This window comes from Carassius auratus, chromosome 43 (assembly GCF_003368295.1).
Source record: "Carassius auratus strain Wakin chromosome 43, ASM336829v1, whole genome shotgun sequence".
NCBI classification, from domain to species: Eukaryota; Metazoa; Chordata; class Actinopteri; order Cypriniformes; family Cyprinidae; genus Carassius; species Carassius auratus.
The window spans coordinates 6,738,416-6,754,843 of NC_039285.1; the positions used below are offsets into that span (position 1 = coordinate 6,738,416).

The 16,428-nt window shown below is 34.3% G+C and overlaps 1 protein-coding gene across 1 annotated transcript; it reads left to right on the forward strand.

The window, feature by feature from the left end:
- Window positions 1-1,952: 1,952 nt before the first annotated feature.
- On the forward strand, window positions 1,953-12,537 carry LOC113061265 (vesicular glutamate transporter 3-like). The gene is made up of 12 exons (XM_026230302.1): window positions 1,953-2,738; window positions 4,741-4,996; window positions 5,925-6,043; window positions 7,414-7,528; window positions 7,895-7,982; window positions 9,347-9,433; window positions 9,561-9,703; window positions 9,813-9,962; window positions 10,071-10,203; window positions 10,451-10,561; window positions 10,805-10,932; window positions 11,845-12,537. The coding sequence occupies exons 1-12, from the start codon at window positions 2,641-2,643 to the stop codon at window positions 12,187-12,189; spliced, it is 1,773 nt and encodes a 590-aa protein (XP_026086087.1). The 5' UTR covers window positions 1,953-2,640; the 3' UTR covers window positions 12,190-12,537.
- Window positions 12,538-16,428: the final 3,891 nt, after the last annotated feature.

The window sequence follows — 16,428 nt, forward strand, 5'->3', positions numbered from 1 at the left end:
ATATATATATATATATATATATACATATATATATATATATATATCGAAAACTTTTGAGTAACCAACTCTGAAAGAAAAAGACAAACACTATCGCCAGCTAGTGGACAAGACTTGCGCATCTTAATCATTTTTATTTTCCTATATTGGTGTTCAAAAATCGCAGGTAATCTAATCTCATTAATGTAGCTGCAACGGACTGTATTATAACAACACAACTGTGCTTTGAAAAGCAATGTTTTATTATTAACACTGTATTTCTATGAAAACACAGAAGTAGCCTATAAGTGATTTAAAAAAAGGATTATTTCCAGTTCTAGAGAAGTCATTGAAATGTTTTCAATATAAATTTGCTCAGCTTCCCTTATTTCTATACTAATTATTGTTATTTTTTAAAAAGCCCTCATAATGACGAATCATAAACCCTGAGAATCATACAACCATAAGCATAAGTTTTGGAAACTGAGAAACAGGAAAAGCAAACTCACACGGAAAGATATTACAAACAGAAAACATAATATTCAATAATGTAGTTGAATACTTTATGTGGCGACTGCTCCATTAATTTGACCTGTATGATGCATTAGCAAAGAGGAAAACAGGCTGGGCAGCAAAGATTTGATGTATTTTGATTTGAATATATATATACATGTGTGTGTGTGTGTGTGTCTCTGTGTGTGTGATGTTTACATTTTAAATCACATTGGCAGCTGCACATTGGCTCCTGTGATCCACTAGATGTCACTCTACTCTTTAAAAACAGAAGTGCCTTGGACCAGTCTTTGCTTTTAAGATACAATACTATCGATATGTAATATACAACTTTAATAAAAGTTTATGGGTCAGTGATGTGGCATGTTTTTTTTTTTTTTTTTTAAATCAGCAGATTAAAAAAAGTATGTGACTTGGTGGGATAAAATGCCCCTAGACTGACAAACAATTTGCTTTATACATTTACAGCAAAACCAGAGTACAGGCAGTTTTAGCTTAATATTAATAATATATACTATAATTATGAATTTCAAAATATTCTGAATTACAAAAAAATGTTAGCTTATGCTATCTGGCAAGCTAACTAGCTAACTGATGCTAACTTCGAGTAATTTATTAAATTCCAAATATTTGTATTCATCAAACTAGTTAAAATACATTTGATGGAAAAACAATGGCTTTGAAAAAAAATCTAATTTTTTAAATATTTTTTTTATAGTATCTAAACTTAATATCTACAGGCCTTACTATTCTCATATCATATAAACTGTGATATTCCACAGCATTTTTTCCTTCAGCTGAGAATGAGATAATTTACTGTGGAATCCATTTTCTCTCATGTATATATCAGCAGTGTAAGCTTCATGATGAATACTTCAACATCACTCTTGTTACAACAAAAATGTATCTTGACTTTATCCAGTGGTTATTTTGGGGAAAAACAGTAGGGGGCGTTTTCCCCCACTCTACCGTAAATTAAAATTGCAGGTGTTAAACCAACCCACAGTGTAGAGTTTATTCCAAACCAACAATTTAACATTACATTTTTATTATAATTATATTTTATATATTTTTTATTGTTATTAGTATAGTTATTATTATTTTGCTTCACATTTTGTAGGTCAAGAACCTTAATTTGCATGATGCATATCTTCATTTTGATTGTGGAAAATACCAAGTCCTTGTTTCTCTAAGTTATTCAGGCCCTTGCACCGAATGGCAGACCTTCATTGAGGAAGGTTCAGATTTTATTCAAACATACTATTGAGGCTCTATAACAGGCATCAGTGAAACACAGCCTGCGAGCCGTGCAGACTACCAATGAATTTTTTAGACCTCAATATCTGAATTTTTAAAGCACACTGCATTTTTGATGATTATTGCGTAAAAGAGGCTTTCACAGGGAAAAGGTGCAGCCCTTTACTTCTAAAAGCAATAGAATTAAATTGCAAGTGTGACTTTTGTGCATCAGCTACAGTGCAACGGCCCTCACAGTTTTAACCTTTATGTCAGTTTCTGGTTGTTGACGGTAATACGTTTGATCCATGAACCCCAAGAACTGTTCCTCGGGATAAGGGTTAGACTGGGACTAGAAGACGCAGTGTCTTGTTACACCTGCTCATATCATACAACCCTGAGCCTGCGATCCTTGACTTCGCTGTCAATATTTAATGAATTCTGCTAGTCACTCTCTTTGCCCTGCTTTCGTATGGGTAAGACCAAGAAGGGAGGGGTTGGAGAAGAGGCAGGTGTTTGGCATCTTCTGTCACTGTCTGTGAGGGAGCAGAGGAGAACGCCGGAGTTTCCATTATTGATGTATGCCAGCATAACTTTCCCAATGCCGATACACTGAACCAAAGACCGGATTCACCCCATTTTCAACTAGTGCCTTGTTTCTGGATGTTCTCAGCCCAAACCGCATGAAGTATTGTACCCAGACCGTCCAAACTAAAGTCCCTCCTCTTCATTCTCTCTGTTCCGTCTCTGGCTCAGCATCTCTCCTCCTCCCCTCCAGCACACCTAGACCATCTCAGTCCAGCACAGGAGAGGATGCACACCAGCGCCTAGTGGATATCCTGCTCCTTTTTTTCTGCAAAAGCAGAAGAGTGAGAAGACAAGTGTTTGAGGGACAGAAGAGCAAGGGAAGGAGAAATGCCACTGGGGGGGTTTGCGGGTCTAAAGGAGAGGTTTAAACCAGGGAAGGAGGAGTTGAAGAACAATGTTGGCGACTCTCTGGGGAACCTGCAGAAGTAAGTGTGAAGGCAGTTGAACTGGAGTCTAAGCACTAAGTGGAAGATATGAGGAGATTGCTTGCATATATGTGCTGCATCATGCTTTTGGTATTAAATTAAATTGAAATAAATTATGGGAAGTGATTTAGAATTGTGAAATCAACTTAAAATTTATTGAGCAGCTAATTTTTGGGAGAAATAATATTCCACATAAAGTATAATTGAAAAAGGAATGGCAAAGAATAGACTGTGATATATATATATATATATATATATATATATATATATATATATATATATATATATATATATATATATATATCACATGTGTGTATGTATTTATTTATTTATTATACATATAAAGTACAGAGAGTAACTACAAGACTATAAAATCGAATATATAGAACTATGCAGAGTTATATTATGTTTTCAAAGAATTGTGATGAAGGATGCTGGTATAATTTTATGAAAGATTGTATTATGTTTTAATGTTTGCAAACACAGTTTTCACAGTATTTCTACACACTGCAAACTTTTTCTCCAAGAAAGTAAAAACTCTTAAAATCTTACATGCATTTTTATATAAATATACATATCTAAATGTTGCCACAGGATATCATTGCTTGTATGGGCATCTTGAAATATCACTACATTAACAGGAACAAACCTAATATTTTCATTTTGTATCTTGGCCAGTAATTTAAAAATGTTATTTAGTTTTCTAGGTCTTTCCATACATATTTAATATCTAATACATCTGGAGAGAGTAAAAACCTTAAGATTTCACATTAGAGCCTAATACATGTCACATATTTCTTGCACATTAGACAGCTTTACATGTGAGATAATGTAAATAATTTCCTGTGTCTGTAATATTGACATGAAATCTTTTAGAGCTTGTAGAACTATAGAGAGGGAAAATTAATATATGGGTGCACACTAAATAATTTAACAAGTCATGCAATATTTATTCTCATTCCTACCTCTAAAAATGACTTAATTTTTCAGTGTTTAAATTGCAAATGATTTAATTTAGATTTGTGAATAAAAGCAGATATAAAATGCACCATCATTTGTTTAAGACAAAGTAGAGTATTATAATATTTGCTTAAGAGCAATGCCATTTCCAGAAGCAACAAATATTATTAAAAATAGATTTTATATTCATAAAATAGGAATTATTATTATTATTTTTTTACTTTTCTTGTGGTAAAAAGTGACATGACTGGGTCATTATTATGTAAAATCTTTAGTGGTTGATGTTAATCCTTGGCTTTGTGATGTTTAGGTGATAACATCTTTTATTTCATTGGTTATTTTTGACTTTAACCTTTTTTTTATCTTATGGAAATTTTAAACAAATCTATACAGTCTGGATTCATGCTGTTACTAAAATCAAAGATATGGAAAAGATAGACAACATATGGAAACAATGTTTTTTTCTAATCTGATTGTTTACAATAGAAAAAAAAATTATTTGTGTGATTTCAAGAGTGTACCAGACCAGGACTTCACCTCAAATGTGCAACAATAATGCTTCACAGAGATCAGGAACAGGCTCTTGAAATGATTCCTCTTGATCCTCCATTCACAAACCTCCAGTATACAGCTTTTAGTGGGCTCCTTCCTCTGTATGTGGAAGAACTCAGGTGTGCATTTCAAAATAGACAGATGAAAGTAATTCCTGTGAGGTGGAGGATGAGAGGAAAGATGCAGGTTCAGTAATGGAACAGGTGCGTGCAGTGAGATGGAGGGAGCACCAAACGCAAAGTGACCTTTTCAATGCCACACTCTGGCAACCTTTTCTGGCCCCCTTTCTAACTGAGTCCACCCATCACTCAGAAATATGAGTATATCACTTGCAAACAGCACTGAATCTAAATGAATCTAAAGATACATTTGCAATCCAAAAAGAGGTCCAGTTGTGGTTTATACATCAATTATGGAGTCATATAATTATTATTTTGTTCTTTTTGACCACTGCAAGCCATTTCTAAAGAAAATTCTTAACCTATGGTAGGAAAATCGATGGCTCTAATGTGGCTGAAGAGGACAACATTGAGCTGACAGAAGATGGTCAACCAGTGGCGGCCCCTAATCGCAGCCCACCTATTTTCGATTGTGGCTGCTTTGGCCTCCCCAAACGTTACATCATCGCCATCCTCAGCGGCCTTGGCTTTTGCATCTCGTTTGGCATCCGCTGCAACCTCGGTGTAGCCATTGTAGAAATGGTTAACAACAACACTGTCTACATCAATGGGACTGCCGTCATGCAGGTGAAACTTGGAACATATAAACTGAAAATGCCAAATGACCATTCTCATGCACTCATCTCTTTTTAAGTTAGAACAAGGGGTTTTCAAAATACCAAAGGTTAAGGGATAGTTTACCCAAAATTGAAAATGTTGGCATCATTTACTCACCCTCATGTTGTCCCAAACCTGTGTGATTGTCTTTCTTCTGTTGAACACACACACAAAAGATATTTTGAAGAACTGTTGCCAGTATCTATCGACTTCCACAATATGAAAAAAAAAAAAAAAAAAAAAAAAAAAAAAAGGAGGTTAATGGGAGTCATGGAACAACATGAGGGTGAGGACATGAGGACATGAGGACATGAGGACAACATTTTCATTTTGGAGTGGACTATCCCTTTAAGACTGTATATATGCAAATCTATACATTATAGATAATTTTTCATTTTACAACATACAACATTTAAAATATGCAACATGCAATACATTTAGAAATTATTATATTTATAAAATTACATAAATTATTATTGTATTAAATTATGGGCATATCTAAAGGTATATAGGTGTATATATATAACATAGTCCGTTTGACTTTCAAGGTCAAAGAGCCGATTATCTTCTTTTGTTCTGACTTGAATTGTCATCAGTGACATTTTTGGTAGTTGGCCAAAATTTTCTGTAATTTCCTGTTATAAGACATATTGGGAGGATTACACAACTCACACACATACACACAAACACACACACACACACACACACACACACACACACACACACACACACACACACACACACACATATTCAAAAGGTAATTTAACTATTCATGTCTTGTGATAAATAATTTATATTATGCACAGAAATGTGTCTACAAAAGTTTTTTGTATTATTATTATTTTCTTTCTTTTATAAATTATATAACGTGGTCTCCTCTAATTCTTGTCTCCTTCAGCCAGCGGAGTTTAATTGGGATCCAGAGACAGTGGGATTGATACATGGCTCTTTTTTCTGGGGCTACATTGTTACTCAAATCCCTGGAGGTTTCATCTCTAACAAACTAGCAGCTAACAGGTGAGGCTCCATGCCACGTTTGGAAGGCAGAAGTATGTGCCATATTATAGCTCTCATATCACATTCACTGTTGAAAGGTGTTTGAAGACCCAAGGGAACAGACGAGTGCAGCGGTCAGGGCTGTGAGGGTTAAATTTGTGCCTTGTGTTGATTAGAAGGGCGATAGCTGTCTTGTAATAAAAGCCTCACAGGAAAAGAGGACACGTGGCTGACAGAATTAATAATGAAAGATCCAGCAGTAGATCTCTCACTGAAACACCAGCCACTGGAATATTACAAGTGTCACTTACACACTGTTTTGAGGGAAAAAGGGGAAGTAGATTGATGGATTAAATGGAGATAAAGGACAACTGAATGAACCAAAATAACTCTTTTCTGTGTGATCCGGTGATGTAGCTACATTAGGTAGCATCATGCCTTTTCAAACTGATGGGGTTTTTCAGGGAAGTACATTTTGAATGAAAAAAAAATCTAGCATTTTCTTATCTATCAAATGTACCTTTGATCATTAATTAGCAAAAATGTATTTAAAAGGTAAAAATTTCTTATTTTGATTAGTCCAATCCAGTTGGATATCCAGTCAAATTTGCATATGCTTATGAAAGATCATAAATTGAACTCAGGCCACTGTAAATGCTAAATAAAAGCTGTACCATTAGAACAGTGTTGTTTTAGTATAATTGAGATACCACTGTGGATTGTATAAATATTTTATTATTAGTTTTTTGTGTGTGCATATTTTCTGTTTTCAATGTAATTTGAGTAAATGTTTTAGTAATTTTGTTGTGTGCTTTGACATTTTTGTTTTTTTATAAGTTGTTATTCATTTTTATTTCAGTTTAGTTATTTTAGTACATCACTAATATTCACTGAATGGGATGTTGCACTTGTGCAATTCTAATATATTTTGATTTTACATCATGGCTCTGTTGCATCATGTTTTAATGTCAGAATGAGGACTGATGTTAGTGTTATTCAATTCAGTTATTAAAATAACGGTAACACTTTATTTAAAGGTGTCCTTGTTACACGTTACATGTTCTTGCTATTATAATAATAATTAATTATGCATAATTACGTGCAAGTAACCCTAAGCCAAACCTAAATCGAAACCCAAACCATGTACAGTAGTTAATTAATATTACTCAGTACTTATATGTATGTATAATTACACTGTAACAAAGACACATTAAAATAAAGTGCATATAATAAAGTGCTATCCCGAGTGTGGAGTGTGTATGCTTTTCCACAAAACCTTGATTATGTAAACCTAAGTTATTTAAGACCGCATCGCTTTTATATTGCTTCAAATGGAATCTATGATAACAGAATTAACTAATATTACGAAATGTCTCTGAACTGTTTCTCAGGGTGTTCGGAGCAGCTATTTTCTTGACGTCACTCCTAAACATGTTTATTCCATCAGCTGCCAGGGTTCACTATGGCTGTGTCCTGTTTGTGCGAATCTTACAGGGACTGGTGGAGGTGAGCGGCCGCCAGTGACCTCATCTTCAAACATGTCATAAAATATTTACTTTTTGTGACATAACTTTACATTTTACATATTTATTTTCAATGGTATGCTAATGCTTAGTGTATTTAAAGCAGTAATCTGGTAATCTGTTGGCAATTCAGTCAATATTTACTAATTTGCATGTCATTACAAACCCATGACTTTATTCTTTAGTTAAAACGCAAAAGGAGAAAAGAATGCCTACACTGACTTGAACTGTTATGAGTGAACTATTCCTTTAAGTATTAATTGGTCACTATAGGATTACCCATTTTGATTAAAAAGAAAGAAAGAAAGAAAGCAGATACTAAGCTACTAACCGTGCATTATGTTCTCAGGGTGTCACATATCCAGCCTGCCATGGAATGTGGAGTAAATGGGCTCCTCCTTTGGAAAGAAGCCGTCTGGCTACTACCTCATTCTGTGGTGAGTAGGTTTGTGACCAAATATTTTGTTGAAAAGGTCAGGAGACGTAACAAAACAGACATTACAAAAAACACTTCATATATTTACTTTACCAATGTATTTATCTTTACCAGCAAAATAGCTTTAAAGAAAATCTGAAGCAGTGTTTGAACAAATCGTTCGAGTGAATGATTCAGTGAGTTATTCGCATAGAACCACATGCTGAATTTGCAACCGCATACTAGCTCTTACCATTTTACCATATATTTCTATAGCAGGAATAGTAAAAGTAGCGAGCAGTTCTGAATTAAGCTGGTTCACTTGTTTATTTATCAAATTAATCAGTTTTTTAATGAATCATTTTAATAAATGATAAAGTGATTCAATCATAAAAACGGACATAACAATATAACTTTCAGAAAATATGACTTAAAAATAAAAAAATATTTTACTTTCCTGATGTTCATCACTCACTGCTTTTCCTTTCAATACTAAATTGAATGCTTCCATATACAAATCTGTCTGTACCGGTGTCTGCAGTAGAAGTAAACACTCAAGACATAGATTCTTAAAAATCATTCTCAATTTAAGTTAATGTCCAATTGACCATTCGTCTGTTGCTCTATATTCCAATGCTCATTACCCCTCAAATGCATTAAAACAGCCATCTTTCACAACAAACAGGTGCCATGACAACCTGTGCTTCAAACAGCACTTGACGTGACCACTAAATGAAGACGCTCTGCACACAGCATCACCTTCTGTATGTGAAAGAGGCGTTCTTCTGTTGACACGAATGAAGCAGCACCCTCTTCTGTGTTCAAAACCTCACTCGAAAACCCTTGCCTACGCCAAACAGGAAGGTTTACAAGTGCACCGAGTAATAAAATATACATTAAGACACCTTTTCATTAAAATCTCATTTCCTGCAGCTGCCAGCCTGTCCTTCAGGCGGAGGCACATGTTGCGCTGAGGTCTGAAGTAGCTGCACTGAGCAGATTACGTTGTTACTCTGCAAGTTTGATGAAGGGCTTGAATCCTGGCATTGCTATTTACTGCTAAAAAGTCCTAATAGCTTGACAACTTGGGTGAATGACAGAATCTTTATTATTGGATTAAGCATTCCTTAAAAGTCCCCCAAATATATGAGAATCTGTAGGTTAATTTGTAAGTGACTACATTAAAATGAACAACACTGATTCTGCTCTCTCAAAGCTGAACCAAACCAATCATGCCAGTTTTCCACTGGCAGCTATGAGGCATCCCCCACAATGGCTTCAAATGATTGAACTGTCATGTAATGGGAATATTGCAGTTTGATTAATGTCCTCCCTCTCAATTTAACTTTCTTAATTACACCTGTGTGTGTGTGTTCTGGTTGACAGGGTCTTATGCAGGAGCTGTGATAGCCATGCCACTGGCTGGAATATTAGTGCAGTATGTAGGCTGGCCCTCTGTCTTCTATATATATGGTGAGTTTAGGATAGGCCTTTGAAATGTACTGGTGAAGAATGAATGAATGAAAGTGTTCATGTGTAAAGTGATCAGATCAGATGATCAGAAATGATCAGAGATGTGTGGTTCTGTGCTCATATCCAGGTGTGTTTGGCATAATATGGTATATTTTCTGGCTTCTGCTGGCTTATAACAGTCCAGCGATCCATCCCACCATCAGTGAGGAAGAAAGGACATACATTGAGACCTCTATTGGGGAAGGAGCCAGTTTAATGAGCACTACTGAGGTCGTCCAAAGTCTTCTTTCATGCATTTGATTCAATACATTTAATGTTAAAGATGGTCATGTAATATCCTAAACTACTTTGTGAAAACTTCTTCTTTCTCTCTTTGTAGAAATTTAAAACTCCATGGCGTGAATTCTTTACATCTATGCCTGTCTATGCCATTATTGTGGCAAACTTCTGCCGTAGTTGGACCTTTTACCTCCTGCTCATTAGTCAGCCAGCTTACTTTGAAGAGGTCTTTGGCTTCCCCATCAGCAAGGTGGGCTGTGATGGGATTTTGAGTTACAGAATCTGTGATTTTAACTACCAGTGCTTTACAGTACAATTCAATCTAATAGGCTAACTACATGATGTCGGGCTGTTACAGGTGGGCATTTTGTCAGCGGTGCCTCACATGGTGATGACGATCATTGTGCCAATAGGAGGCCAACTGGCCGACTATCTGAGGAGTAGGAAAATCCTCTCTACTACAACAGTGCGCAAAATCATGAACTGTGGAGGTATGCAAAGTCCCAAGCTCATGCCATTGATTTAGAGCCATCAGCTTAGTTATATGCATGTTAAATTAGGATAAGTGAAGGTATCCAAAATACACACATTAGGCTTAAAAAACAAAACAATTAGGTACAGTTTACACAAAAAATTATTGTATGTGAGAGGCATTTGTAAAAGTTTTAAAAGTTGTTTTTGAACTCTTTTTTATGTTTTTAAAGCACATCATGCATTAACTTCTCTCATGGTCCACAGGTTTTGGCATGGAGGCCACGTTGCTGCTGGTGGTCGGGTACTCACACACACGTGCAGTAGCCATCTCATTCCTCATCCTGGCAGTGGGCTTCAGTGGATTTGCGATATCAGGTGACACATGAGACAGGTGTCAGTCATCAGATTGTCAGTCAACATATTCCTGTGCCATTTGGCTTTGTTTGATTGTAATCTTTTTCTTTGTACTTATGCCACCTCTCCAGCTTCAATAATTATGTTACTCAGTTATAGTAAAAGAACAAAGTGGAAAGAATATGATGATACAACCTGGAAAATTAGTTTTTAAAATGACACAGGAAAATATCTATATATGTGAAATGTATTTCTGTGACACAGGATTCAACGTAAACCATTTGGACATAGCTCCTCGCTATGCCAGTATACTTATGGGCATCTCTAATGGAGTAGGTACCCTGTCTGGCATGGTTTGCCCCCTCATTGTTGGAGCACTTACCAAACACAAGGTATTCACTTCATCACCTTATTCTTGTACATAGAAAAACATAATACTATATGCACAAGGATTTTTTTTATGTATGAGATCCCATGCAGATAGCTTCCTTCTTGCAATATGAAGTCATTTTCCTAATATTAGATAAGGGGAATTTTTGACATGACATGAATATCTATAGCAGTGGTGCTCAACTAGGGGGCCTCAGCACACTTTTAAGGGGACCTCAAGATGACTAAAAACTATTTAAATTAATACATTATTATGTATTATACATTATAATGTATAATTGTTTTATAATATATTAAAATAAACTCTTAAATGCTAAAAGATGCAAATGAAAATGTATTTATAATAAAACACAATATTGAATATATTACTATAAATTTAATATAATTAAAATAATTAAATAAAACAATGTATTTCCCCCTATTCAATAGCTGTTGTTTTTAACTGAAGATCTTGAAAATTCCAAAAGTTAATAGTGGTTATATAATGTTATAAAGCGATACTCCTTCTTTCTGCTAAAAAACGAGCAGCTTTGTCATAATTTATGACAGAAATGCTGGAAATAGTCTATATCATGGAGTCTTTGAATATTGTTTTGATCAATGAGAGTCCTTTGAGTAAAAAAAAAATTAAAGAAAATAAAGAAAAAAAGTTGACAACCACTGATCTATAGTGATCAACTGTAGAAATGTTTTCACAGATAACCAAAATGATCATATTTTAGTAAATTTAATAATGTAAAAAAAAGGTTACAAAAGCAAAAATATTTCAATTTGTAAGATCAAGTAGAAATATATATTTAAGGTAACAGCTGCCTATGTGCAATTATGTATGTACAGTTTAGTGAAGTTATTATTATTATTATTTACACAAACATATATTGCATATCCTCATCGGTTTTCTCTGTCCTCAACAGACTCGACTAGAGTGGCAGCATGTCTTTGTGATTGCTTCCATGGTGCATTACACTGGCGTGATCTTCTATGCCATCTTTGCCTCTGGTGAGAAGCAGGACTGGGCTGATCCTGAGAACACCAGCGATGAGAAATGTGGCATCATCGGGGAAGATGAGCTGGCTGATGAGACCGAGCCCCAATGTGACAGTGCCCTGGCCACCAAGCAGAAGACCTATGGAACCACAGAAAGCTCCGCAAGCCGCAAGCAAGGCTGGAAGAAGAAGAGAGGGGTGACCATGCAAGCAGATGAAGATCACGGATCAAATCATTACGAAAATGGGGAATATCAGAATGAGTATCAATGACATTTTGGTGATCAAACACTCAAGACTGAGCGCTGAGGTGTAGCAGTATTTATTTAAGTAAGCCATCCTGGGACTACGACATTCCACCTGACATTTGACACAACAGTATATCTGAGTTGTGAAGACATCTTTTGGATGGTTTGCTTTATGATTTCATCCTGCTGTAGAAGCTGGAACAGTCACACCAGAATGATCTGTGAGTAGTTAATTTGACAGCTGTAGGCAGACATAATGAAGGAAGTTTCGACTGCAGTCTACACTGCCTGTTTAAAAGTTCAGAGTCAGTACATTATTTTTAAAGAAGTTCATGTTTTTATTCAGCAAGGATGCATTAAATAGGTCAAAAGTGACAGTAATGACATTTATAATGCTACAAAAGATTTCTATTTTATTAAACGCTGTTCTTTTAAACAAAATTTCTATTTACTAAAGAATGTTTTTCTTATTCACCATCAGCATATAAGAATGATTTCTGAAGGATTATGTGGCACTGAAGAGTGGAGTAATGGAGTTAAAAATCATAGGAGTAAACTCAGTAAAAAAAAAAAAAATATATATATATATATATATATAAAACACTTACTTTCTTTAAATTGCGATTTGTTATTTTTGCAAAATAATAGTTTTTACTGTATTTTTGATCAGATAAATGCAGCCTTGGTGATTACATTTTTACAGTATTCCCAAAGTACTGAGACTCGAACCCACAACCTTTGAGTCCAACTCTCTAACCATTAGGCCACGACTGCCCCGTATTGTCTGAATATCATTGCATTAATAAATATCAAACCATGTGGCATCTGCTAAAAAAAAAAAAAACGTTTCTAGACCTTTTTTCAAAACTGCAAATATTCTCATAAAGCTCATAAAGCTAATTTTTTTTTTGTTCTGTTAGATTCCTAAATATTTCTAAAATAAATTCCACTTGATTGGATATTTTGTGCCGATGCAATGACATTCATACACTTTTAAGACACTGAGGACACTGTAATTGATCTAGCAACAAAGAAAAAAACAAATAGAACAATGCATTGAAAAGCCTCACAGTAAAACAGACCATGCTAGAATAATTAGACTCAGTTTAAGTCATAATTTTGTCTACCATACTACTATAAGGCTGACAACAGAATATGCAGCAGTTCTTTATTTTATGATTTTATTTTTTGATTGTTGTCAGCTATGCAAAGAAAGCAGGCGTATAGTGCAGGTTAAAGAGTCAGAAACATTTTCAATGCCTCCATGGCTTTTCTTGCATGCAGTTGTGCAGCCTCCACAAACCTCTTGCTTTAACACATCTCAGAAAATATAGTTTTATCATGGAAATTAATATTGGTCTGAAAAGGGATATGTATTTAGTGGAATATCTTTGAAAAATGCAGTTTGTCCACCATTAATATCTCATAGTTAATTTATTGTTTACATATGTGTATGAAGAGAAGGTCGGATGGAGTTTCTATTTGGTTGGATATGTATAAATTAACCATTTAAGTACTTATAAAATTGAATATGGATATCATAAAAAAACTATCCACAATGTGCCTGATTCTTCCTTTTTTTTCTTTTTTGCATAATACCTGTTGAAAAACATATTTCAATGCTTACATGGATGTCAAGATGATTGTTTGAAATGTGCACCTTACCTGTAACTTATGTCTCTTTAAATGTTTATTTGGAGGAGAATAATAATAATAAAAAATCTTTCATTTGATCTTTTACTTAAACATTTATATGTGATAACAATATTGCTGACATAGTAGAGTTTTAATATAGCTCAGATAACATGCATAATTGATCCTCTCTGGCACATACATTAGATTACAGCAGTGGCTGCTCTTCTGTTTAAATAGCATCTTACACTATTAATGAGTAGAGTGTGGAACAAATGAAATCGAAGTAGATGTAACTGAGACTTCTGACTCACGAGATGTTCTTTCTCAGAAAGAACAGATGCATGTTTATGCTGGAATGCTTAAATTGGCTCACTTTGTCTATTATGGGAGCTGTTGACAGAAATCTCCTGGTTTCTGTCAGTTATGAGTAAACATCCCTCACGTTATCGCTATTCTATGTTCACAGCTGCATTTTACAATGTACCACAAATTAGCCAGACCACCCAAAGCTTTGTGAACTACTTGGCAACAAATATTCTCTTTATTGGGGCACGACATTGAAATGAAACACAAACACTTTGTCACAGAAAACTGAACAGTTTTCATAAAAAAGAAAAAAAAAGAAAGAAAAAAGAGAGAGAAATACACTTTACAATCGGTCCAGTTAAATATTAACAAAATATAATAATAATACAAAAATTATAATAATCATATATTCTTAAAAAAACAATGATATTATTATTTTATAACAATGATATACTATTATACTGCTAAATATACAAACCTGACGGGCTGAGTTGTTTTATTACTATACTAGTTTAATAATATTTTGAATGATCTTTTATTGTTTTATTTTTTCAGTTGTGTTTTACTTTTAATAAACTGTTTAGTCTTTTTTGTGCTTTTTGAAATTTTTATTAGTTTTATTTGTTAATTTATTTAATATTACTATTTAAGATTAATAACTATTTTAGTGCAGGTTTTAGTTCAGTTATATATTTATTTTTATTTTTCTTTCCAATTAGTAACTTGAACTTATTTCGATTAGTTGTCACGCAAGGCAACATTTCGATTTTTTGTTTAGGATAAGTCAAATTGAATCTAAAATATTAAGAATATTAATTCCCCCCCCCCCTTTTTATTTTAAGGAATTATTTTTTTTTAAATCAGTTTTACTCACACTAAATGACCCTGATGGGTTGCCATTTTTTATTAAAAAAAATATATATATTTAACGATCCTCAAATTTTATTTTATCCAGTTTAAAAAGAACATTTAATGTTATTGCCATTATAAAATGTACACTCCAGTGCCAAAATAATCAAGCATAAACTTTGTGTAGTTCTTATTCAGCCCCTCGAGTTGGTTGTAGACGTTGTTATGGTGTGTAATGGCATTTTTTGTGCCAGAATCCTTGGCAGCTCATGTTTAACATGCTGATATGAAGCCTCTTACCAGTTTGTACTACTGTTTGATGGTCTTATCTCTACATCTCGCTTTTATGATTTGATGTGTGGTTCTAAAACAGTAAGCACTTTTTATTTAAGGTTAACTACTAGATGTCAAAGAAAAGGGGCTTCAGGTGACAGCAACTCTCCATGAGCTTCTCCGAAATGCAATGTTTCATCTGTAATTACTCAGAATGTTTTAGATTTCAGACCTTTTAGTTTGCTTTGGCTTGGGTTTATCAAACCACATAGAGAAAGACTAAGCAGTGGACACTTCACTATGATGGTAAAATATATTGCAATATGACATTTCGTAAACAAATAATGGATGTCCTTTTAAAAAATGCACATACTGTAGTGCTGTGTGACCCACAAAATAGCTGAAGTGTTTGATAATAGTTTTTTAATGGAGCCATGAACGTGTCCTTCTTACAAGGCCATCCATACCTCCCCCACCCTCCAAACTCAGCATGTCTGCTCCACAAACAGCCGCCAGCCTACGGCAAAGGTTTTGTTTATTTCAGAGTGCTGTATGTTGACTCTCAGAAGGGCCCTTTGTGGATGGAGCAACAGCCGGTAAATGATTAAGAGCTTGTTTTTAGATACATCTGCAATGAGACGCTGGTCTTCATCATGTTTTGGTCAAATTACATCTTTTAAGTGGGGTGTGACTCATGTAAATGTCATGGCATAGAGAATACATTATATCATCTATGCATTTTTACGTTGGGGAAAAAATGGTGTAGGATTTTGAAACTATTTTCACTCAGAAATTGTGAGTGAAATTTCACAAATGATTACAAAGAAACAGCAAGTAAAACTGAATTTGACATGAAAATCTGAAGCAGACTGACTGAAAAAGTATTTACTTGTAAACTGTACTCCAATAATCTTTAACTTTGCAAAAACATTCTTATAGTGTTGTATTCATTTTTTCAACAAAATTAAACTAGGCTACTGTTTTAGAGGAGGAAATGGCAGGGGTTCTGTAAACAAACAAATTAAACATGCAATGTTCAATTTCAGTATATTTTTTAAGTCTGTTACTAATCATTTGTATTCAGTTATAAAAATTTTAAATATTAATTAAGGTGTGTGTTTTTCCTCGATAGGTACAAGAGTTGATATTAGTATCAGTTATTGTGATGTGACGTGACATGTTTTTACACATACATTTTTTT